The sequence below is a fragment of the Drosophila kikkawai genome, chromosome 3L (genome assembly GCF_030179895.1).
Source record: "Drosophila kikkawai strain 14028-0561.14 chromosome 3L, DkikHiC1v2, whole genome shotgun sequence".
Taxonomy (NCBI): domain Eukaryota; kingdom Metazoa; phylum Arthropoda; class Insecta; order Diptera; family Drosophilidae; genus Drosophila; species Drosophila kikkawai.
Genome location: NC_091730.1, coordinates 11511649 through 11537906, shown reverse-complemented (window position 1 = coordinate 11537906; position 26258 = coordinate 11511649). Strand labels below are relative to the sequence as shown.

Sequence of the window (26258 nt, the reverse complement as noted above, 5' to 3'; positions counted from 1 at the left end):
ATATTTCTTTGATGATTTATATATAATACTCATCGGGGGTGTTAAAGAAATCACTAAGATTCTAGATTGACTTGGCTGTAGATGATGATTAGAAATGTGCTTACTTTGAAATCATGAAATAATTTCATATGTAAAAAAAAAGGAAAAGTGTCTTTAAATGAGCTAAAAGTAGCCTAAATTTTTTGAAATATTTATTTAAAAATATTTCTGACTTAAAAAATAGCTTATCAATTAACGCTATAACCAATTCCAAATGATATGAAGTATATTAATTTAACTTTACAACAAAAACAAAAGCCCTAGCACTCCATATACAAGTCCAAATATACAAATCCAAAGATGAAACCATTTTTGTATTAACGCTGCATTCTGTTAAGCAAATGAAAAAGGACACCAATCCCGGCTGCTCATTTAGCACACACATTATTTGTAATCTCAGGACTTTGCTGGGAGTGCCTCATACTCTATCCTAATCGCCGGCACTCTGGATACACTTGTTCCTCGGCATGCTTTGAACTTTTGCTTTCCCGTTCGGGAAATGAATGAAAATCGCGTGAGAAAATGTCGCCGCGGAGGAGAGTGTGCTGGTATGGAGGCATGGGGAAATGCCTCCAGTTAAGTGTATTGTCTGTCTGCTACAAATTCATTTTGGGCCTTTGCCGCCGTTAACAAAACGTTGATCAAAGCCAAAAGCATCCTTTTCACGCTCGAGCAGATGCTTGGCCTGGCTTGGGCTGGGCTCCTTTTCTGGCTCCATTTTTCCACAAAGGAGCAATAAATTAGAGCATTAGCCCCCGAACGAATCGTTGGTGCCAGCCGAGAAAAGCTCTTAACACACAAATACACACACAGAGACAAAGAGTGGGAGGGGAAAATCAAGAAAGGGAACTGGTACTTGTATTTAGTTTTTCGGTAATGAATGGCATTGATTGCAATACGCATGAATCAAACGGCTTCAAAGTGATAAAAGGCCATTTGTCCGTAAAAGCCGAATGGAAAAGTGGCAAAGGCGTCTCGTGGGCGTGGCTTAGAAGTGGAAAACCATTGCAGATGGCAAACTAAAATAGGTAGATAAAGCAGTAACAACGCAAGGACTTGCACATAGTATCTTCCTGTTTACTTTTGCCTGCCATCCATGTAGCTTCGTTCGGTTAACTTAACAGGCAAATAAATACATTGGTCAAGAGTTTTACGTGTGCCAGTATGTATACATATGTGCGAGTGCTTGAAACGAGAAGGATGTGCAAGGATACTCTGCTTGTTGAGAGAAAAAGTATATGTAAAGTGTGTATATATTCAAATGAGTGAGCTTAGTGGGCTTAGCAACTGAATGGAACTGAATGGAACTGCATATTAATTAATGGCCAGATCAGCGTCCAAAGAGATACCATAGGCTTTTAGTAAGGGAAATTCGAAACCAGAATGGGATTTAAGGATTTGAGTTTAAAGGATTAAAGGTGCACAGATATTCCGTATTTAAGATTTCAATTTTTGTATTTAAGGTTCCAATTTTTCAAGAATTCTTTATATATAAATTAAACTTTAATTATTCCTTTTGTTCTTTGAATTACCCCTCTTTCTCTGTCACGAATTCCTCAAATTAAGAGCTTTGCAGCTGGAACTCCATTTCTTTTTCTTTTTCTGATTCTTATTTCTTTTTTTCCCGCTCTAATTAACGCTTGTTACGTCCTCACATGTTCTGAATACCTAAATGGAGCCCACACAGCCCCGCTATACCCATTCTACTTCCCATTTTCAGTCCCCTTCCAATTTCTAGACCCAAGGTTGCCCTGGTCGCTTGTTAATTTTGATTGATTCAATGCTAAACAGTTTCACCTTCAGCCAATTAGGTGGGAGCTCAGCTCTCTGCCACGAATATGTAATCAAATTGGAATGACATTGCAGGATGGCAGAGCTCAGCGCCAAGCCAAACCTTCGTAAACCGACAAATGAAATGAGCTGAGGGATAATTCCAAATTGATTTTCGCATTGCAATGCAGCAATTTGGCAGCCGAAGAAAAAAAAGGAAGGAAAGGAAAGGAAACTTTACAAGTCAGTCTCGTCTGTATTAACCTGGCTCACCTATCTCTCGCCTCAACCCCACCCTGTGCTCCTGCAATCCATTGCAGATTTCGCCTTTGAATCAATTTCGTTTGGCTAACAACATTTTTGCTCGAGAACTTCTTTAATGCCTCACTTAATCGCAGCAATGCCAGGAACGTGCCACAGATACCGAATAACTTTTTCCCCCAGGTTCCCAAGCAAGGTTAACCTTCAACCCGGGCATGCTTTTAGGGGGTGAAGAACCGAAGCACCTCCCCCAAGGCACCCTGCATAAACACTCTATCAAATATTGTAATTTTTGACAGCGACATATGAAAAGATTTTCGCCCATCAACACGAAAGAAAATCGGTGGGGGAGGGAGCAGGCTCTCGGGGTTTGGAATTGGGAGGTGACAATGGCAGTGCCAATGACATGGCATCCCATCACCAACCTCCCAGCTCCCACGCTCATCTCGTCCACATTTGACATTCAAAAGTCATTGATAATTATGGCTGAAACGTGAACGACAGCCGCATCGAGGGATCACAATCAATTCTTGATTAGAAATCGTAACGAAAGCACCTGGCTCACCTGTGAGGATAGGGATATATGTTCCGGGATAAGGGTATGACAGAGGGCTGGGGGGGTGCAGAATATATATGTATATACAGGAGGAGCCCATCACTGCGCCTAAGTGGGCGTGTGTTGGAGCGAGTTCTCGGGTTCGTCTGTGCGTAAATTGAATTTTGATTTTGCACCGTGCTGAGATATGGCGTATTAGGCCCCAAAGTAATCAGGTGGGCGTGGCAGGAGTAGGACAGGGGACAGGACCGACGACCGACTGGCATTTAATCTTTTTTGTGATTGTTGTTTGGCCGTGTTCGCATTCGTGTTCGTGTTTTGGGTTGCCCATTTAGGCTTACCCATGTGAACGTTTTCAGCCACTCGTGCGAGTTTTGCTAGGACACCGGATGAAGTGGGTGGTGGCAGGACCCTACACACCTTCAGGACTATGTGAAATCCCATTGTCAGTTTTTGGGGCCCGATGATGAAATTCAAGAAACATCCAGCAGGCAGGCTGCCCACTTTTGGGCCAATTAAAAATTCATGAATCATTTGACAAACTCTTTGGACTCTCGGGCCAATCTCTCTCTCTCTCTCTCCGGGGAGGCTGGAATGGCAAATGCGTATTAATCTTCCCTAAAAGGGTGTACCTAATTCCGGAGGCCCCTTTTAAATCACAAATTTGATTAGATTTCCCAGTGATTCACCACTTTCTGGGTCAAGTTTTTCTTCTTTAAAATTTCAACTTCAAATGGTTGGCAGTGTACTTCAAGTCCTGCCATGAGTCCTGGGCCTGCCTTTGCCTCACATCCTGCAACAGTTGAACAGTTCCGCTCGACAGCTTCCGCTCGGCTTGATGATTTCATGGAAAACTTCATTGAGCAAGCGGAAACTATTTCATTTCGGTGGACGAGTTTCGGATTCAGATTCAGCGTCAGCTTTCGCTTCAGGTTGTTGCTCCTTCAGGAGTCTTTTTTTGAAGTTCTCCCTTTGCTTTTCCTTTTAAATTCTCCTGAACTCCAAGCCACTTAAAGTGACACGCACAGATATTGATTGGTTCTCGCCCCCATCTGGGTCCGCTGGTAACCGCTTTGATCTGAGTCCTGGGAGTCGCTAAGCAAGCCACGTCTCAGGTCGGTCGGTCTCTTCTGCTGGTTATTTGCATGCCTTTGCACTGCTCTTCGATTAATATAAAATTTGATTAAACTTGGTCACTGCTACTGTGACTCCGCCTCCCTCTCCCCTTGCTTGTGGGTTAAGTACACATGACCCCGACTGGCAAAAGACGGATACGACAGAGCCTGTCCGCCACGGGTGGGACGTGGGACGTCCCCTTTATTTCCTCCCGTGAGCAAACATCACGCTGTGCCCCAGCAAGGAGGCAGCAGTCAAATAAATAACTTGTAAAACATGCATATGAGCAAAAATGTTTGAAAATTGCCAAAATGTACAGGAGAAGGGGTCGTTTCTGCTTTTTTCTGTTGCTTTTTTCCCGAAGAGGATTCTGTCTTTTTTTTATCCTGTTTCTTTTGGGTGCTCTGGAGTGACTGACAGGCTGAAGTATCGTAGTAACCGAATGGGAGTCGGGGTCGAAGGACCCAGAGACGAAACGAATAAACACATTGTAAATTGATTTCCTTGGGAACTCAAATAAAAATGGCATGAAAAGCAAGTGAGCGACAGTTGGGCCGAAAGCTCCGACCACGCCCACCTCGATTGAAACGAATGAATGGGCAAACCAATTTTTATTGCCACGCGGGACACGTAGCCCGGGCAGAAGGAGAGAGAGAGAGAGCCAACGGGCTTTGGTCTTGGCTTGAATTCCCACATGGAATCCTGCTTCTTGGGTACGAAGGAAGCTGGCCAAAGAGTCAGTGAGTCAGTGAATCGGTCAGCCGGTCGATGAGTCAGTTAGTGAGTCAGTCAGAAGTCGGTTAGTGAGTGGGGCGAACGCCCGGCTTTTGATGAAATAACATTGCCAAGTAACAGTTTGCCTTTCGCCATTTATTTCCCTTCTCTCACCGACTCTCCCTCAGCCATTTTGTCAATTGTTGTCTGGGCCTGTCCTATCTCTATCTGTGTCCTCCGGTCGTCCCTTCGTCCTGTCGTCCGTGCAGGGCGAGACGAGAAGACAAATTGCTTTATCGACGACATACGTAACAAATGTTGCTGTCGGCACTGACAACAGCAACAGCAGCAGCAGCCACCAGCAACCAGCAAGAGGAGCAACCAGGACAGGGCGGTGGCAGAGGCAGCAACCTGGCCATTATTGGTTTCAAATGGCTTCGTTCTCGGGGCTTACCAAGAGGATACCCGTTCCCGCCAGCTCTCTCTGCTAATTATGACTTAATTATTTCAATTATTTTCCCTTCGATTTATTGAATTTTATCGCGAAACCCCGTACGTGTACGTGTCCTTGTACGTGTAGCCAGGAGGCGTATCTTAATTAAATTGGTTGCCCACATTCTTGATTCTGAACCATTCACTTGACTCTCTCTTGCAGATTTCGGACGATGATCGAATGAGCCTAACTACCGCCGTTTCGGATGAAGATGATGGGGAAAGTGTCATGGCGTCACCATATAAAGCAAAGGCCACTGGCACCGCTGCATCCTCGTTCAACTGCACGGGAGCTGTTCGCAAAGCTGGGTGAGTGTATATATGTATATGTATATATATCCCAGGGAATTTATGCCTCCGGTAGATGTAATCTGGCAGCCAGAAATGGGGCTCACGTCCAACAAGTCATCATAAATAACAGGAGCCACGGACGGATGGTGGAGTGTGTGTGTGGGTCCACGGGGATGCCTCGGGGCACATAATTTCCCAGTGATTAAGGTGGAGAAAGCAGTGTCGGGGGATTAACATTATTAGGAGTGGGTCCGTGTCCGTCTAACGTAGAGGGTATCAGATTGGCGGAACCACCGCAGGAGGGGGAGATTATTGTAAGCCTATAACTTTTATTTAATCTTGATTCGCCTTAGCAGCTAACTCAAAATATAATAATGTTGCCGTAAACGTGGCTGCCCTGTGGTTATATATATGAATTTTTCTTGTAACTTCTTTATTATAGAAAATTCTAGTAATTATTAAACTATAAGAAATACTTCTAATTTATTCAATTTATTTTGAAATGTCTAATTTGTATTCTTATTAATTTTGTCAGTCAGTTTCTTTCGAATCTATCTTTAACCTATCATTGAAATATTTGAAAAATTGTACTAGAAAAATGCTCCAATTTTTATTCAATTTTGATATTAACAAAATTACAAGTCAGGGTATTTCCCACTCCGACTTCCCCTAAGCTAGCCTCTTCTGTTATGTTATGATAAACCGCTTGAAGACTTATGTACGCAGGACCTGACCCCCATACCATAACCAGCCTGTATACTGATTAGCCCCTAAGGTTAATGTGGTTGATGGAGGAAGCTGCTAAAGTTCTCCTAGGGATTACGAGTACTTCTGCTCCTACTCCTACTCCCACCTACTCACCAAAAACTAACTGACTTTCTTGCTTGCAGCTTCCTATCGGTAAAGAAATGGTTACTACGCAAGAAGCACCAGATCGAGCTGGCCAGGAAGCGGGGCTGGAAGGGCTACTGGGTGTGCCTTAAGGGCACCACGCTGCTCTTCTATCCCTGCGACTCCCGCGAGGGCCGGAGCGTGGAGGCTGCGCCCAAGCACTTGATTATCGTGGACGGCGCAATTATGCAACCGATACCCGAGCATCCCAAGCGCGACTACATCTTCTGTCTGAGCACGGCGTTCGGCGATGCCTATCTTTTCCAGGCGCCCTGTCAGGTGAGTATCTTTATTACTGCGTGTGTGCGTGTGAGTTAGGGTAATGGAAAAGGGAGAGAAGCTGAGTGATGTCGAGATGCCCTGGGCTATGCTCGCCCTCATTTCGAGCAGTCAATATCCAAGGGAAGTCCTTCAAGGCGGCTGTGAAAGACTGGCCTTCGCCGCGTAGAAAGATGGCAGCGCAAATTTGTTTGCACAAGGATATGCAAGGATATGCGAGCTGGCGGGTTCAGCGCTCGCGGCTCCAAGTCCATCTCTGTCCGTTCTCTGCCCATAATCGCCAAGCCAAGCTAAGCCCAGCCAGGAGATGACTGAAATGTATGCCATAAAGAAACCGCAGATACAGATGAATGCACTTGAAAAATTGTCCTTTGGGGGGATTTATAAAATATGAAAAAATATTTAATTAATAAATAAAAAGTTCAAAAGTCTAAATTTTAATTTTGTTTAGAAGTTGAAGAGTCTTAGGCTCATTTTCTTGTAATATAAAATCCTTTGAATAACTTCTTTTTAAAGATTCTTATCAAATATTAATTTTAAGCTTTATAAATAATAATCTTTAAAAATCTCACATCCTCGAAACCCAAAGTAGACATCAAATCATAAACAGAAAAACCTGCTAGAGTCATAACAAGGACATTTTTAAAGCTGAGACAGCGTCATATTTCTGCGAGTGTGAATAGATGCAAATGCAGATACAGGACGAGGACGAGATGACGATGACGATGATGGTGTTGGTGATGGCGACGATGACGGTGACGGTGACGAGGACGAGGACATGGACATGGACGAGGACGCTGGCAAGGCACTGACTGACGCAACCCGCAAAAAGCACTAAGAGTGAGAGAGAGATTGAGAGAAAAAAGATAGAGATAGAGGTAGCCGGGGGGCGGCTTAAAGTGTGAGCCATGATTGAGGTGGCGTTGACTGACTGCCAACTGGCAGATTGCCTTGAACAGCTGCAACAGCAGCGGCATCCTTGTGGCAGCCCTAAACTGTTACATGTCTCAAAGGCATACGTTCAGGATGCACCTCCGCATTCTCCGGAGTCCACCATCCCACCACCCATCCATGCCTGTCAGGTTGCCAACTCTCGCTGTGGCCCAACGTGATTTGTCATTAAATTTGCATAACTGATAGCCAGCGATGAGCGGATGAGCAAGATGAACAGGCGAGGGAGGGACGAACGGGAATGCCGATGGAAATGGGGGACAAGTTCGACGTTTGGCGCTGGGGAGCCATGTCAAATTGCTTGCGGTGCATTTGGCCTGCAATTTGTTACAATTTGTTCCACCTCCGCTAAACTACCTTCCTCTCAATCCGCAGGTGGAGCTGGAGAACTGGGTAAACAGCATTCACAGCGCCTGTGCCGCTGCCTTTGCCCGGCATCGCGGCAAGACCGGAACCCTGCACCTGCTCCAGGAGGAGATCTTCCGGTTGGAGAAGGCCATTGAGTCGGTGAGTACCCCCCAAAAATATCAAGTAAATATGCGGGCATTATAACCCGAAAACCAAATACATTTCACAACACACATACTATTCGCATTCACATTCACCTGACGCTGCGAGCGTGCAAAAGTATTCGTTGCGGTTTCGGTTTCAGGCTGCCGGAGAGCTCCTGGCGAATGCCAGTGGAATCCAAGAAGCAACGCTTCCTGGGCTTGGATTGCGGTTGCAGTTCCGCATTTCATGGCAGCTGCAAAGGCAGTGGTTTTATCCGCAAATTGTTGCTGCTCTAGGAGTTAAGTCAATTTCACCAAGTGGCTGCCATGCGAAATGAATGTCAAAGGGATAAGCTTCGTTTCGTTTCGTTTCGTCGCTGAATGTAGCAGGCGGGCCCATAAATACCCCATCGATTGGCATTTGTGCAAATAGGATTTGCCTCTGTCATGGCGCGCACTGTCCTGAATGGCACGCACACACATTGCATTGAATGGCTGATGAAAAGCAAATTAAGTAAGAAAATCCATCAAACGGAGGACTAACTGCACATCACTGCGTGCAGCCAACAATGAAAATGTGTTGTCAATACTACCGTAAATGTTTTGAATTTTGATTGCTTGTGAATTGAAGCATTCCTATACAGGAAATTGAAAAATTTATTAATAGATATGGTATATTCAATTAAGTTAAGACAGCTTAGGCTAGAAAAAGGTAAATGTTAATGGGAAAGGTTGCAAATATCAGAGGTCTTAGGCAGAAATCCTTATTTCCAAACCTCTTAAAAACTATTTTTCCTTGAATTTGGATACTAAATATTTTTTGGAATACCTTTAGTAACCTTTTAAATTGATTTCAAAACACTATTGAGGTATCTCTGAAGACTCCCCATCATTTCCTTTCAAATCCAGGTTAAATTTGATTACTTAAAACTACATTAAAACACTTTCCGCTTTAAAGTACCAAGTCCCTTCAATCGACATCTGTTCCATAACTCGTTGGAGCTCCAGGTAGCTCCGCGAATCCCCTGCCTGACTCACTGCCTAATGTAATCGACTAGAAAAACAAATTCCCACAGATATATCCCGCACAGGACAACAATTGCTCAATATCGCGCTGTCAACTCAGAAGTCAACAGCACAACAAGCTCGACGGAACACAACAATCGCATTTTCCCCCTCCGCATTTTCCGCACTTTTCGCATTCCCAACCAATTTCTCAGTCCCCAACGATTTCCCAAAGATTTATGCCATTGTCGGAGGTTTTCGCGAGGAAAGTAAGGAAAGCTGCTTCTACTTGCAACTATTTATGTATTTGCTTTCAAATCAATTCCCCATCAATTTCGCGGCAAACAGCGTAAAATTCCTTGCACTGCAATTTATTTTCCTCTCCAGCGAAAAAAAAGAAAAACTTTTTTGCGGGAAAAGAGGCAGGGAGAGGGGAAAAGGAAAATAAAAAGATGGTAGGGAGTGCGAGCAAATCAAAGTGAGGAAAATTTCTACGCGGCGCAAGACAAAGCGTTGGGGAAAAAACGAATTGCGAAAAGCAAACGGAATTGAACTCGAGCTGAAGCTACAAGAAATTGCACTTGGCCCCACGATAAATGCTGTGGATAAACCAGGCAAGTGGAAAGGACGAAGAGATACTGCCCTTCTAAAGAAACTAAACTTTATTTGTTTATTTATTTTTCATCATGTCATTTTCAGTTGCTTCTCTTTGCCTGCCTGCTTGCCTGCCAACCTGCCACGTTTTTCCCCTCTAATTTCCCCGCTGTTATCCTGGATATCTGGTGTTGTTGTTGCTGTTGTTTGTTAGTTAGTTAGAAGGACTCTGAAAGACAATTATGTTGTCTGTCCTATCCGCTCCTCAACAACTTGATTCATTCGTCTCTGTCGCTGGCATCGCTGCCGCTTTTGCTGCCCCAGTTGCCACAGTGTCTGCTGCAAAACTACAACTTCCGGTTATCCGGAAATTTTATGGAAGAAAAAGTTACAGAATTATTACAAGAAGTGAAGTTTTGCATGCTGCAATAATTAATCAAGAGCAGCAACCGCCACTTTTAAGGTTTTTGAATATGTTAAAAGTTGAAAGCTTAGTTCAAATTTTGAATAAATAAGAATAAATTGTAGTCAGAATAAAGGAATCCCAAAGAGATTTAAATAAATACAAAAATATCCCAAATGAATCTACTTTAAAGTGCTATTTTTCAGTTTTAAGATTTAACTTAACAACTTAAAAGTATATAAATAAATATATTTATATAGAAAACCCCCAAAAAGCCAACAATTTTAATTATTTATATTAAATACTCAACCATCACTTGTGCCTCATTTTTTTCGCTGTGTCCCAGTTTCGATTGCTGCCACCACTGCGAGCCTGCCAGCCACCCCCCTGGACTCGATTGCTTCTTGGCGCCCTTTTTTAATTTAGTTTTTTTTTTCCTCTCATTTGCTCCACAAAGTTGTAGTTTGATGTTATGACCAGAGCGAGGGAGACAGGAGAGACTGCTTCGTCCTTCGGCCGCCTTCCACTATCTGTCCCTTTGGATAAACCATAATTACTTCCTTGAACTGCTGCGTTTTTGCTGCTTCACTTCTCTATCTCTCCCTGTTTGTGTTTACTTCGCTGCCAGAAAAAAAAAAGCAAGAAAAGCGAGCCGGGAAAGAAAACAAAAACCATTGAGCGGAAGTCCGAGATTGCCATAAGAGTGCTCTTGGTCCTATTGCTTCCGCTGCCCCCTCTGATTTACTTCTCTCCGTCTTTTAAGTGGGCCTCAGTTGGCCAAAAACAAACTTGTTAGATGAATATTAATTAAATGAGCTTAAGGAGTGGCCATAAATGCAGTTTGCATTTAGCATTTAGCATTTCTGCGTCTCTGCATTTGTTGTTAATTAATTTTGTAGAAAAATACGTACAAAGAAATGGGATATGCACACACAAGACGAAAAAGTCAAGAGCAGAAGATGCTTGCTCTAGAAATATTTAAACTTAAAAGATATATGTATAAATATAGCAAAATATATAAAATACGTATTATAGAGATTTTAAAATAAAAATGGATTTTTGAACAATGTTTTGATATTCCTAGCCGCTTCATTCTTAGTTTATCTAATTTAAAATAGAAATAATAACCCGAAACCAAATAAAAATTCGTTGCGGTTATGAAATCACTTTAAAAATATCACAAATATATGCAGTAAAATGTAGTTAGTGTAAATTGATATATTTTTTATTATTTGAAGTTGCAGCAAAGTTTTGGCCACATTTAAAATAGAGATTTCACAATCCTTGTCATATCTCAAGCACTCCTAAATCCCCTTTCCTGACTAAAATCCCCCATAGAAACCTTACTCTCTGAAACAACAATATTATTAATTTTAATTAAATAAAGTAATACAATTTTGTTCAGTGTACAAGATAAAACAGCGCAGAGGGGTAGGTGAGGGTGAGCTTGAATGAAATTAAAAGAAAGATGATACAGTGGCAAGTAAGGCAACAGCAGAAAAAAAAAGGTGTCACACCAACGCGTTTCATTCTAGTTGCTCCTTTTGTAAGCCAGTGTGTGTATGTGTGTGTGAGTGTTTGCGTGTAGGCGGGTCACAACTGCTCCTCCTCCCCCAACCCCCTCTCTCGCCCTGTGCTGTGAAAAGAGCAACAGTGTTGTCTCACTTTTTTCTGACACTTTTTGTACCAGCTTCTAGTTGCTGTTGTTGTTGTCTTGCCTTCCACTTTTGTGCGTTGTTGTTGTTGTTGCTTTTTATAGCTGTCACCTTTCGGAAATAATCATATATGTGTCAGCGGGGGGAGGGCGGTTGCCCCCTCTTAAGAGGGGGGTATCAGGGAGTAGGCGGTTTTGGCAGCACTTCGCTTCGTTTGCTTTAGCTTTTCTAGTCTCAGTGTAGCTATAGCTGTATCTGTATCTGGGTGTGTGTGCTCTGCTCCTCCAGCTGCTCCTTCTTCTTTTTTTTTTCTAGCTATCTATTTTTCTTTTCGCATAAAGCATTCACACACACATACATATATAAACATACACGGACACACACACAATGCAGGGACGTAAAAAAATAGTAGTAGCTGCCCGAGCGCGTTTGGTTTTTCGTACGCTCTGGTTTTTACGCTCTAATTACGACTCCTACGACACCACGTATCCCTCACAGCCTCCTTCTGCTGCTACTGCGGCTCCTCCTGCTCCTGGCCCATTCCTCACCTGTGCCAGTGTACCTGTACCTTCATATCTTCATCCCCTCGCAGCTGGCGTGTGCAATTGCCATGGCGGTGCTGTCTAAACAAGCTCTGGCTCTGGCTCTGGCTCTGGCTCCAGCTCCTAGTCCAGGATCCTGCTTTCAATTTGCAATGGCTGCTGTCATTTTTAGCTCAATAGCAGCTCACTCGTCCCCATGCCACGCCCACTGCGTCACGCCTACCAATTCCGCCTATATTTTCTCTGTCAGAAACATTGGTCTTAAATCATGGCTTTAAGCAAAAATCGTGGAATACCAAACACTAGGAGACATAGTTGAATTGAAATCAATTGAAATGGTGTCTAAAAGTAGGCTACATAAAATAATACCTATAAAATCTATATGATTCCTTAAACTTTGGAGAGTTTATTACATTAAAATAAATAAAATAGGTTAATTTAGAGAAATGTCAGTAAAATTGCAAACTCTAGAATCCAAGGTTGAATAGAAACAGTTGGCTATCTAAAATAATATTTATAACATATACAAACTCTAAAGTGTTAATCATTTACAGCAATTTTCTTTATTTAAAGTATTTCTGATTTTATTTTATAAGTTTTTTAAGTTTCACCCCAATATCTGGGCTTTAACATTTTTCCACTTATTCGTAGAAAGCTTTTCATTCGCTTTTCGTTTGCTCTATTTTATTTTTTTGTTTCTCTCCAACTTGTTCAGGTATTTTACACACTTTAACCGCAGTTTTGCCGCCTTTATTCCATTTTAAATAATTGCACTAATTAAATGATGCATCAGTTGTGAATTGAAAGCTTAATACAATTTGTGTGGCGAGCGAAACAAAAGGCATCAAGATATTTTAATTGCGCTTTATGAAAACATGCACTACATGAAAATATGGTTGTTGTTTTTCTTGACTGCTGAGCCGGAAAGTAGGCTTCCATTTCGGATGTTCCGCAAGCGTCGAAGGATTTAAATTCCTTTCGAAATTCACTCCACAAGTTTGCACAAGCAAACAAACAGATAAATCCACACACATTAAGCTAAAGGAGAGAAAGGGGTGAAAGCCCTAAAGTGTGCAATTAATTTTGTAATAATTAAACTGAAATTCAACCACAACTTCATATCATATCCTTGGCACTTGGCTCCTGGCTCCTGGTTCTCGCTCTTGAGCTGGCCACCATAAACCGTAAATTTGTAAACCGAAAATTATAATGAAATGCATATTTAGTTAATTTTAACTTACACCGAAAACTTTACTTAATTAGACCAACTTAAAGCCGCACAGAATGCAAAGAAACTTCGATGGTCGACAGGGGTTACAGGGGCGGCGTGTGCAACAATGCGAGTCCCCGTCCCCCTTTCACTACATAGCTCCCCTCCCCCTTTAAGCCACCATTATTGTGAAATTTCCTTTTTTCGGCTTTCCTTTTTTTTTCTTGTATTTTTCCTGCTCTCTCTCTCTCTTCAATATTTTTTAATGAAACCATAAAGTTTATAATTACCATAAAATTGACTTGTTCAGTTTGCTTTTTTGTCCTGAGGTTTCTTCATGATGGGAAAAAACTTTAGTTTGACCTGCCACACACACACACATATATATATATATACCGTGGCGGTGATGGTGGTGGGCGTGGCATTTCATAAACTAATGCCAAAATGGTAAAAATTTATGGCAAGAAATATGAGAAACGAGTTGAACTCCAAAGTCCGGCACAAAGGGCACGACGCACAGGGGGAGGAGAGAGAGGGTCGGGTCACACATGTGTGGTGGGTGGTGGATGGTGGTGACCCCGCCTAGTCCGGTGATGATGCTGGGGACCACCACCCAGGACTGGGCAGTGCAGTTCAGTCGTTGCAGCTTTGTTTTTGGCCAAACGTGCGAATATTTTTGCAACTTTTGGTCGAAAGTTGAACAGGAAATGGGTCTGGCATATGGTTGCCACCGGGCCAACCGGGATAGAACGGTGTTCCTGCCCTTAATCCCCTTTCTGCAGTCAGGCAGGCAGTTTGCTCTCTGGTTCCTGATTTGTTTTCGTGTTGGGTTAGGAGGCGTTCATCGAGAGCCTGCCGACTGTCGTCGACTGCTCCCAGCAGATGCAAAAATATGCTTTATGTAGGCGCTGACACAGTGGGCGTGGCTGTGGTCAGGGGCGGAAAATTCAATTCAATTGTCAACAGCATCCAGCATCTAGCATGGAGCAGCAAATCCACCGGTGTCCACAGGCTCATCCCCACGCACACACCCATTGCTCTGTGGCCACAGATATAGGCGCCAGTTTAGAGGTCTGAGTGCGTTTACAGGGGGCTTCCCCCTTTTTAGCCAGCTCAGCCCTCAGCTGCAGCACTCACACGTTATATAATGTGGCATCATTTTGCGGTCAGCATTTATGCAGGCCATATACAATTTTGCAGGCCTTTTGTTGACATGGGCAGCAGCAGCAGCAGCAGCAGCAGGTTCTGGCAGTGACCCGTACTCTCCCCGTGACTTTTGACTGCCATGGAGCAGCCATTTAATGCAAAAGCCATGTCAAAAGTCATTTAAGCAGGTTGTCGCTCAAAAGGAACTCGCCTCCATTGAACAACTTAATATCCTTTGGCCCACTACTCCGTTTCCGTGTTAATTGATGGCACCAAGCGATGGCATGCGAAATAAACTGATATCGGGTCACGAGTCCTGCGCCCTGCGTCTTGCTCTCCTACTCTCTCCATTTGATTATTATTTTAGTCATTGTTGTTGGGACGCAGTTATTGTTGCTTTGCCGGCATCTTTGGGATGTCATGCGGGAAACGTTGTCAACGGGGCGAAACAAACAATAGCTGAATATATTTTTTAATTGTACTCTCGAGTAAAAACATATATCAAACAAAACACAGGCAGCTTCAGAATGAAAACAGCAACAGAAAGAAAAACAAGAGCCAGAACGAGAGCCATGAACTCTCCAAACTCTCAACTCTCAAGCGGAAATGGCAGACCAGAGACAACAACAAGCGAACAAGACCAACAATAATAATAATAACAAGTACATCTAGCAATGGCAATGACATCCTCAGATTCAGCATATACACTGGGGGAAATATAAGTAGGACTTAAGTCAATAAGTTCTACTTATTGAAGGGAGAAAGAGGTGAAATGCAGGGAATTGTTTTCTATTTTCAAATAATTGCCCTCAAAAAATTCTACTGAAATTAAACTGAAATTGTAATGAAACTCTTGTAAAATTCTACTTAAATTCTAATAAAATTATTCGAAATTCCCTTGAAAATCTACTTAAATTCTTTGAAATTCCCCTAAAATCCCCTCTGATTTCACATGCATTTAAAATAATTGTCAACATGCTTTTATAAAGAATTTATTCCCCAAACAATTGGCTGGGCTATTATTTAACCAAAATAAATACCATTCTCAGTAAATATGTTTCCCCCGAGCTATTAAAATAAAAATAATAAGGGAAATATATAGATAAATGCCACTCACATCAATCATGGCAGGGAGGATGTCGAGGTTGAAATAATGTCAAGTGCATTATTTATACCGCTTGATTTTTGGATGGTTCGGTTCCATTTCTCCTGTGTAGCCTCCCGCACAAATGTGAGCCTGGGGAGTATGGCCGGGCATCAGAAGGCATCGGGTTATGGCATCGTCAGGGGCAGAGCCAGCCTCAAGTGGCGCTTAATGAAAGCGCAACAGACAACGGGAGAGAGGACCACAGGAACACGACCGCAGGGCAACGGAGTGGGAAATGATGGTCTGGGCGGGTGATAGTGGTGGCAGGGACAACTAAATAGGCGAACCGCAAAAACTCATCGTCAAGGAGCGACAGATACAGCCTGGCAAATGGAAAGGAGGAATAAGGATGCAGAGCGACAGGGGGAAAATCCAACTATGCAGCAATAATAAAATTCACGGGAATTGAGATGACAGCAGCGAGCAGAGGAGGTGGAGGCTGGACCTCAAGCTGTAGATGGAGCAGGAGCAGGAGCAGGAGCTGAAGGAGTCTCGGCCCCGGAAAGGAGCCGCTCGAACTGTGGCTGGGCCTGTCACTTAGCGCGTGACATGTGTCAAAACAAGCGGCAACCGCAGCGAGACCGTGACCAAAGAGAGAGGGCCGCCTGCTGCACAAGTGCACTGTATAGCAGTGCTGTGGTCCTGCGAGTGCTGTTAATATCCTCCCACAAAATGGATTTGAAAGGCAGCAGGAGGAGCCGGAAGAAGCCTCAAAATCGAGTGAGAAGGAAGCTCAAAAGGCGGTAAAGAAGACCTACGCAAAACAAGATTGACTTTAAATTAAGAACACAAGCCACACGGAAGTAGAGGAAGCAGAAGGCCATTTAGGAGTAAAGCAATTAAAAGGAGACTTTAGTGAGGAGAACTTTAATTAAGAACTCTACTGAAAGAAAATGAATTCCAGAAACAGAATATAAAACTTGGGAATCTTACTGGGAAATGAAATCAAGATCAAGGACTTTACAGAAAGATTTCTTGTCTTTCGGGAAAATCTTTTTGTAGTATTAAGAACTTTATTTGTAGAATATATACAAAATATGCCTAACAAAGGGAGTATAACAAGCATATATACGTAATAAAAACTAATGGTCTTTCGATTTATTCCTTTCATTCCAACTCCTAACATGTAAGCAAAAAAAATATAACTTTACCAAAACCACAAACCCCATTCGATAGCCATTAGCTGCCCCTCCTACAGTCCTGAAAAACTACAGGTTTACTTATTTATTCATGTGTGCAATGGGTTTTTGGAAAACCGAAGATACTGAGTGCAGCAGATAGCCTTCCTTGTCCGTCAAATATTTCCATTGCATGTGCCGCAAACATTTCTCTCTGCGGGGGGACGCCCAGCGGAGTTCAAACAGCCTGAAGGGATTCACAGCTCTGGCGGGAGTTATCGTTTGCGTGATTTACACTCCCAATTGCAGGGCAATTACAAGTCCATTAACATTGCCATTAACCCTTGAAGTGGCTGCTGCCAGCTATCAGCTCCAAGCTCCAGGGGGTGCGGACTGCAGCACAATGGATACAATGGCCAGTGGGGCGATTAATGGTCAAGTCCAGGCGAGAGCTATTTATGGGCCAGGAAGAGCCCATATTACTTTGACAAGGACAAACTGTTGCCGGGCAAGGAGTCGCCTGGCAAAGTCTCGCCCCGCCTCGCCTCGCCTCGCCCCAGTTTTGTGTTGTAAATAATCACAAAACTCACTGAGATAGTGTCTCTGTTGCTCTTGGAGTTTCGAGCATACCACCAGCCATCTTCCTTCCGGTTTGTGTTTGTCAAATAAGCAGCTTTCCTCAAGTGCCAAGTGCCATTGACAGGGAACTCCTTGGTTCGTCCTTCTCCTGCTCTTTCCCTCCTCTGGCGTGGTGAATGTGTGCGGTCGCAGTGCATAATGGGATTTCGGTTTATTAATTAACCAAGCAACTCTGAGAGATTCCTGCAGAGGCTGGCTTAGACCTCAACTGGGAATTATTGGCGTCTTTAGTGGAATTGAATTAGGTGAATCCTTGCCACACACATATCGATTGCATGAGCACACACATTGTCGTGTGCGAGATGTGCAAATAAAATGCACAAAACTTTGATTTATTTCCACGTAAAACAAACATTCAAAAGGCTCAGCGTCGCTCGGTGCAAATAGAGAGGCGCACGGTTGCAGGATTGGGCGATGGTACACACGTAATCCCAGGTAGGACTGCCCAGATCCCCACAAACCATGCACGTACCGCGTCCCCCTGCCTGTTTATGTGTACACATTCATTAAAATGTCGAACATCGAAAGTGCCTATTCAGGTTGTTGCCACGCCCACGGCACACACACAGTTGCAATGGCAACAGCACCCGCAGTTGCAGCAGCAGTTGCATCTGCAAATAATTGTCAGCTTACTGACTCGCATTCAATGCAGCAGTCAAAATGCAACAACAAACGAAGTGCAGGGAGTGCAAGAGAGAGAGAGAGGGAGTAGGAAAGGGAGTGGGAGTAAGGGCACAGAACCAGGAGCTGGATTGTAGCTGTGACCAAAATGAAACAATCACGTGCTCCATGCTCCATGAGATCTATGCAAGCGTGCTATAAATGCACGTGAAAGTGGGATCCAAAGTGGGATTTCAAATGCTGAATTCTGCTCCTACTCCCTGTCCTATTCGTCCTGCCTGCCCCGGCGATGGTAATTGGCCTTTCGGTGGGGTGCAGCAGCTGCGGCGGAAGTCAAACGGTATTTGTAATGAAAACAGGGGCATGTATATGCGCAGTACCTATCCGCGAAAAAGGGGTTTTTTCTCCCCTTTTTTTTATTTTTGGTGCATTGCCAACGCACTTCAGGATCAGGAATAGGGGGAGGGAGGGAGCAGCCCAGCGCAGAGATATTTGAATTGCGCTGCGGAAAACCGTCAGGGGGATGGCGGAAAAGCTAAGGGAAAATTTTAGCTGCACATGACGCGTGATTTATGTATTTTCGTCAAATGGCAGCCACCGCAGCAGTGGGACAAAGCTGCCATGAAATGCTAATGATGCCATGCCTCGGATGCTTTCATAACCCACACAGAGCACACGACAAACTATCACACACATACACATGATATATCCTGAATATATGCATATGCTCTGGCACACTAACCCGTTCTTGTTCTCACCCCGCAGGATCACAAGCTGAAGCACATGGCCGAGCTGCAGCAATCAGTTGTCACCGATCAGGAGACGCGTCATCAGATCCAGACCCAGATACTGCAGTGGGAGGAGAATCTGGAGCGGCTGCACTGCGAACAGTTCCGGCTGCGCTGCTACATGGCCTCGCTGCAGAGCGGCGAGCTGCCCAATCCGAAGGTGAGTTATGGCCAGTGGACACACAGAAATTCAAACTGTCAGGGAGATAAGTCGGAGGCAATTAATGGGGAAAGCCGTCTCGTTCTGGCTGTGCTCCATGGTTCATCCACATCCACAGAACGGGCGCAGTTGTTAGCGCAAAAAATATTGCCAGCATTTGCGGGCAGTGCAATTTCAGAAAAGGTGTTGAAGTTCACTTGTAACCGCAGGTTTAAATTGCTGAAATGAAACATTTTTATTTTTTATTTCATTTAAATATGACACGAAATTGTGCAACGATTACATGGAAAACGTGTTAAAGTTCACATCGTAGCCCCAGGAAAAACTTTGATGTTAAATTTAACAAGAACTTAATAGCCATTTTTAAGTAAAGCTTTTGCAAAATAACCAAATTAAATTGTTAAATAAAGCAACAAAGCAAATCAAAAAGCTAAAATATGGTAAAAATATATTTTGGTTTATAACCGCAATATTAATTTAAGCTTTAGAGTTCAAAAATACATTGTGTCTAGAGGTTTATTAGTAAATATTAGAAATTAAATTTTAAAAGCTTAATGTACACAAAATAAATGTGTTGCCAGTGACCGCAACCAATTTTTAGAAGAGGTGTTAACCGCCAGACTAATTATTTGATGTTTGAAAATATATATACAACAAGAAAGGAAGCTAACTTCGGCTAGCCGAAGTTGAAATACCCTTGCAGTAAGTAAAAAAATAAAAAATAGTTTAAGAGTTTAAGTTTAAGTAAGGATTGCGGTTAGTTTCAGTAAATTTTATTTTTTTCGAAATTCACGTACTAAGCCCCCACACCACGACAAGGTCTCAATCCACGAGGGGGAAATTATAGCTAAATATGAAATATATTGGAAAATTTGTTAATATTTTCAATTTTTTTTATATATTTACAATACTATATTTACAATAAATTCTACTTATAGCCATAATTTGTTAAATAACTTAAGTATACACTCTTACAAGCTATATTTAAAAAAAATACCATCATGATGGCTATAAGGTGTTTTATATGTAAGGGCAACAGCTTCTGGAACTCGAGAGTCAGAAAATATCCAATCAATTTGGGTTTGGTGTTTTGTCGTTGCAGAATTATTCAATGACAAAAGATTATGTCCATTCAAAAATTCCTCCAAAACATCGCTCGCTGAGGATCTGCAGATATTAAAATCTCCTAATATTACCACTTTATTATTATCCATTCTGCGTACTTTTTCAACTTCAGATTTAATTTCATTTCGAAATCTTGCAATAGGAAATCCGGGACTCCTATACACAATTATAAATGACGTGTCAAGATATTTAAAAACAATCGATTGATAGGTTGCTCTGGGACTTGGCGATTTCTTTGTCTCAAAAAGAAATTGCACATTTGACGAAATACTTTGTTTAGCATATATGAGTATTCCGTTTTTCCCAATACCATTTAACCGATTGTTATCAATTCTTCTGATAATGTCGAAATCCCTTAAGTTGTACTCTTCCTGGGGAAGAGTCCAGGTTTCAACAAAACATAAAAAGTTTGCAGAACAAATAATGTTGTCATTGGCAATGTCTTCGCGATGAGCGCGAAGAGACTCAATGTTGTGATAATACATGGAGATGGCATTATCCCCATTGATCAATAATTCATACTGCGTAGTCAAGGCCTTTTCACCTCTTAAGCTTTCTAGCTCTGCTTGGACATTTGTAGCTCCAAATCTAGTTGGAGGAACAAAGTCTCCTAAAAGGAAAAGACCCGATGCGCTTGTTGCTCTGCTGCAACCTACGTAAAGCGAAGCTCGCTTAATGCCCCTTTTAAGGTGCACTGCGACTTTGCTGTAGGTTGCTCCTTGGCTTTTATGTATAGTTATAGCCTCAGCAGGAACAACAGGGAATTGTTTTCGATCAACCGAAGAATGTCCTGAGCTTCCGCATTGGAATACTCGAGCTGTTTTTTCAATTGGAGTCCAATCTGGATGATCATTTCTCCGAACTTTTGACCTGGCCATGGCACCAACTGTAGGATCTGAAAACTTAATCCAAAGTTTTGTTACTAACCTAACGTTGTTTACCATGCAGTTGTCAATCTGCATTAATTGGCCTGTTGCCCCATTTACCAGTCCATCATTTGTATCTATATTGACGGTAACCATATACTTTGCTGTTGTTTTTAGATGCAGAATATATGGCAGTCCCTGGGTTTCGGACGTTTTCATATTTTGGGCATTTCTGAGAGTTGTTTCTTTATTTCTTACTGACATATTAGCTGATTTCACAGTATCTATGGCAGTTGAAACAAACTCTTCTGTGGCGATTTGAGCGAGCTTTAAGGCGTTGTACTGATTAACCTCGTCATTGGAAGCAAATAAGTGGATTGCGTCATCCGGAACGTCGTTTGGCGTGACAACTCTTTGCCTAAAAAGCACCACATCTGCATCTGTCATGTTAGCTTCTGACATGTTATTCAAAGCCAAAGCAAATGCATGATCGTCCCGTTGCCTCATTATTTCTGTTAGCTCGAAATACCTAAAATTACTCCACAGGTTTGTGCCAGCCAGAATGTTATACGGATTTGAGATATTCTCTAGGAATATCCACCGATCTCCTACTGGGCACAGCTGCTTCAGATCTCCAAACACTATAATAGACTTACCGCCAAAAACTACGTCTTGGCTTCTAAAAATTTGTCGAAGTCTTTGATCTAAATATCCTAGCGTTTTAGATCCGACCATCGAGATTTCATCGATGATAATTAATTGGAGGTCTATTAGCTTGCAATGCATTGTGTTTATGGAGTCATTGCTTAAAGGTCTTAAAGGACCTGATGTTTGATTCACTGGAAGTGAGAAAACGGAATGAAGTGTAAGTCCTCCAATTCCAAAAGCTGCTTTTCCAGTAGGAGCACAAAGTAAGACCTTTGCAGAATCCGTTGCTCCCGGTAGCTTATTAGCTCGCCAAGTTATAGACTGATATATAGTTGAAATCAGTCTGCTTTTGCCAACTCCAGCACCTCCCCCAACATATTCATAAAATGTTTTTTTGGCTGCTATATTATGCATTACGTGGGCATAATACTGACGTTGCTTTGCGTTAAGCGACCTGGACAGCGAGCAAAGGTTATCATCAGAAACTAACGGGGGAAGTCTAATTAGTTGAAGTTCGCCATCTTCTGTGTTATTTACAGCATTGTCATCTTGGAGTATATTAACGTTTTGTCCGACGTTTGGTACCGCCAAGGCCCTAAATTCTTCATCTAGATATTGAGAGGCAGGTTCCTGAGGTAGAAGCCCATTATCTTCTCTTTCAAAATTTTGCAAATCTTGAAGAACTCTCTCTAGTTCCATATCATCAAACACATCATATTGCTCTTTGTTGCGCTTAATGATTTCATGATTATTTCTGAATGTCATTTCATTGTCATTCGAAAGAAGTTCAGTCTCTTCATTTCTCCATGGGAAGAAAAGCATTACGTGCTCTCTGAAATAATCAGAAGGGGAAGAGTTTATGCTAAAGCGAACCCATCTAAGAATTAAGGCATGCTTGCGTCTTTTGACACTCCCAGTTCCATCTAGCAGTTGGTAGCTTTGGTTAGAAATGGGATTTTGTTCATTTAGTTCCAAGTCGATCGCTTCATCATAATCTTCGTTGGACGGTTCTGATGGTGCGTTTACCTTGGAAAATTTGTACCAAGCTGCAAATTCTGCAAGGCATATCGATTCTAAGTCTCCATGCCTCTGTACGTACCGATCAAGCAAGTTTTGCTCGAAAATGTCAGTTGAGTTCCCAGGAAGCTGCTCTAATTCTCTATTAGATCGCACTATCCGAACTCTTTTATCTGGATGGCAAGTGTTTACAAAAATATTTCCTTCACTTGCCTCAGACATGTGTAAGCCTAAAATGTTGTAGGCTGCTTCTTGGGCTGATATTTCCGTAGCATTAATAAATTTGCTCCCGAGATGCTGCAACTTTCTTTTTACTGAAATATTTCCATGGCTTATTTCAGTCATGGCTTCTCGAAGCAGTTGCGACACCCCACGGTTCGATTTGTTTATGTAGTTAATTATATAACTACAACAGGCAAATGCATCTAAGATAAACTGTATATCCATGTTTGCCCTATGTAGGCCCAGGATATCCCTGTTATAAGCATTTACCAACCTATCGGAAAATTTGCGGCGAAGAAATACCTGAGGCTTTTTCAAGCTTGATCGGATGGCGAACTTGTACTCTTCAAAACTTATCTGTAGATGGGTAAGAAAGTTTTCAAAATTATTAAAGACGGCTGCTTCTTCATCGGAAGTTGACTTTAAAAGCTCTTTAATTTTTTTAAACATTTCTTTAAAATGTTCAACATTGGGTTCGTTGTCTTCTAACGGAAACAAAACCATTGTTTCAGGCATTGGAGGGTATGGCATTTGAAACCTGCAGAATTCCTGGCCACGCAGTTCTCTTAAACACGAAGAACTATGTTTATGCCGCTGATATTGAATTACTTCTTGCAATTCAGGATCGTCCCCTGTGGTTGTAATAAAACGATCAATGAAACTCACCACTTGATCGGAATTTTCTGGTCCTTCTAGCTTTGGAGCGCCAGAAAACCAATACATTCCATGAGAGTGGGGCGATCCTCTGTGCTGGAATTCTATCCTCCAATAATAATGGACCAGAGTAAACTCGCCAAAAATTTCGGAGCTTTTGAACAATTTAATTAATTGTCGAAACCTAAAGTCAAAGTATCGGGAGCATGTTACTGGGTCAGATCTTATTAATCTAGCTTTTTCGGCTGTAGAAAGAGATGCCGCTTCGTCTTCTGTAATATTTCTATTATCCAATAGACGAGAAAGAGTCACCAAAAGTTCATTCCATTTGGATTCCGCTGCGGAAAAAGTTATAAAAAAAGTAGGCAGCCCAAATTGCCTTATCATAGCTATGACTTTTTTTTTCTCAGCTTCCCAGTGAGCTGGAGCGGATCGAAGACCTTTTAGAATGTGATATCCGTCGTCATGCTGTACAAGGTTGTCAACAAACGAACTATCCATCACATTGGCAGCAGTTACGGAACCTGATTTTTTACGAAGGGCAATGGAGATTGAATTTTGAATTCGCTGCATTTCGTAAAATTTGTACATATAAAGTACCTTAGGTACTACTGCACAACGACGATCGTAAAAACGAATTTGCGATCTTGCTTTTTTTGCGTAGGTGGTTTTTGCTTTGAAAACAGCACCGCAAGAGATTGTTGGGAACGAAAGTTCTTCTGCATCTTCATCGAGGGTTAAATTAGTTGGCAGGCGCCCTTCTCCGGGGGCCAAAGCTATACGTTGAAGAGCAGTGTCATTATTTTCTAAAAGGGTTTCATGACCGCCTGGATTTAAATCTTCTTCTGGTCGATTTAATTGAGAATTGGGTAGTTGGCGTAATAGCTGTTCCACCTCCTCTCGGTCGGCTTCATCTGCGATAAAAGGGATTTCTTCTCGATCTCCCATTTGAGTAAGCCAACTCCCATTAAAAGCAATATTGTGCTTTCTGTAAAGCTCAGTGTTAACTAAATAACGAACAGCTTCAAGGACCCGAGCGGGTCGAATTGTTTCTGTCATGAAATTATGAGAATATTCTAGCTTCCTCTTAAGGTGAACCTGTATGACATGAGTCGAATCAAAGGAACGAGGAAGCGCGTTTACAGTATCAGGTACCGAAATCGGAACATTTACTACTGCACCTCTAATTCCACATTGCCTTTCATATCCTAGGGAGATAATGCGCATAAAAGGAATTCGTGGAGAAATAAGGCGCTCCTCAAGACATGTTAAATTTTTAAGGCACTCGGGGATATCTGGGAAGTCAAAGCCTTTAGAGAGGCAAAGGGAAGGTAATTTACCCTTTGAAACACTCTGACGACATGTGCTGCAAAACTGATATTTGCCGGACGGACTTGGAAATTTCCTACTTAAATAAAATGCGTTGTCAACATCTAAAGCAGGATACTTAGCAGATATAGAAATTTTGTTTAAACCACTTACCTGCGATGGAAACCATGTTCCTCCACAGCATACACAGCATTCAGTTGGTCCATCCTTGATATTCCGTCGATATTGTTCCCTCGCAGTGGCTCGGTTCCTTTGGCGTTGGCGTTCCCGTTGATCCTGTCTTTCATCCATGGAAAGTTCGGCTCTAGAAGCAATATTCCGCTGAGACTGCCTTGCAGATTCAGCCTGGCGATTTTGGGAAATAGACCTGTATGTGAGGAGCCGCTCCTCAGCCATTTCCTGAATTTGCTGCTCCCGAAGTCTCCTCTGAAGTCTGGTGTTCCGATGATGCATTGTGTTCCTTTGTTGTTCCCGTGCCCGAGTTATTGGGTTGTTCCTCGTGATTCTGTGGACCTCGGCGTCTCGTGCTCTCTCGGCCCTCCTATTTTCCTCTTGTGCCCTCCGGTTAGAGCGAGAGAGGGTGTTTTGAACCTGTTGTCGTCGTCGCTCCTCCGAGTCCTGTCTGGCGAGTGCATGCGCTGCAGCATCCCGTGCACGTTCTGGCCCGCGGTTTTCCTCGAGCGATCTCCAGGTAGCCCGAGCCGCAGTATCCTGCGACTGCTGTCGTCGTCGCTCCTCAGAGTTCTGTCTGGCGAGTGCATGCGCTGCAGCATCCCGTGCACGTTCTGGCCCGCGGTTTTCCTCTAGCGATCTCCAGGTAGCGTGATCCGCAGTATTTTGCGACTGCTGTCGTCGTCGCTCCTCAGAGTTCTGCCTGGCGAGTGCATGCGCTGCAGCATCCCGTGAACGTTCTGGCCCGCGGTTTTCCTCGAGCGATCTCCAGGTAGCGTGATCCGCAGTATTTTGCGACTGCTGTCGTCGTCGCTCCTCCGAGTCCTGTCTGGCGAGTGCATGCGCTGCAGCATCCCGTGCACGTTCTGGCCCGCGGTTTTCCTCGAGCGATCTCCAGGTAGCCCGAGCCGCTGTATCCTGCGACTGCTGTCGTCGTCGCTCCTCAGAGTTCTGCCTGGCGAGTGCATGCGCTGCAGCATCCCGTGCACGTTCTGGCCCGCGGTTTTCCTCGAGCGATCTCCAGGTAGCGTGATCCGCAGTATTTTGCGACTGCTGTCGTCGTCGCTCCTCAGAGTTCTGCCTGGCGAGTGCATGCGCTGCAGCATCCCGTGCACGTTCTGGCCCGCGGTTTTCCTCGAGCGATCTCCAGGTAGCGTGATCCGCAGTATTTTGCGACTGCTGTCGTCGTCGCTCCTCAGAGTTCTGCCTGGCGAGTGCATGCGCTGCAGCATCCCGTGCACGTTCTGGACCGCGGTTTTCCTCGAGCGATCTCCAGGTAGCCCGAGCCGCAGTATCCTGCGACTGCTGTCGTCGTCGCTCCTCAGAGTTCTGCCTGGCGAGTGCATG

General features: G+C 43.2%; 1 protein-coding gene across 9 annotated transcripts in view; it reads left to right on the top strand.

Moving 5' to 3' along the window:
- The window catches only part of sif (still life), a 100630-nt gene that overhangs the window by 34901 nt on the left and 39471 nt on the right, over window positions 1-26258 (top strand). For all 9 annotated transcript variants that reach the window (XM_041775293.2, XM_041775296.2, XM_041775295.2 and 6 more), the window contains 4 exons: window positions 5112-5257; window positions 6130-6409; window positions 7736-7867; window positions 18697-18879. In XM_041775293.2, coding sequence (XP_041631227.1) covers window positions 5112-5257; window positions 6130-6409; window positions 7736-7867; window positions 18697-18879 — 741 coding nt within the window. The remainder of the gene's footprint in view (window positions 1-5111; window positions 5258-6129; window positions 6410-7735; window positions 7868-18696; window positions 18880-26258) is intronic.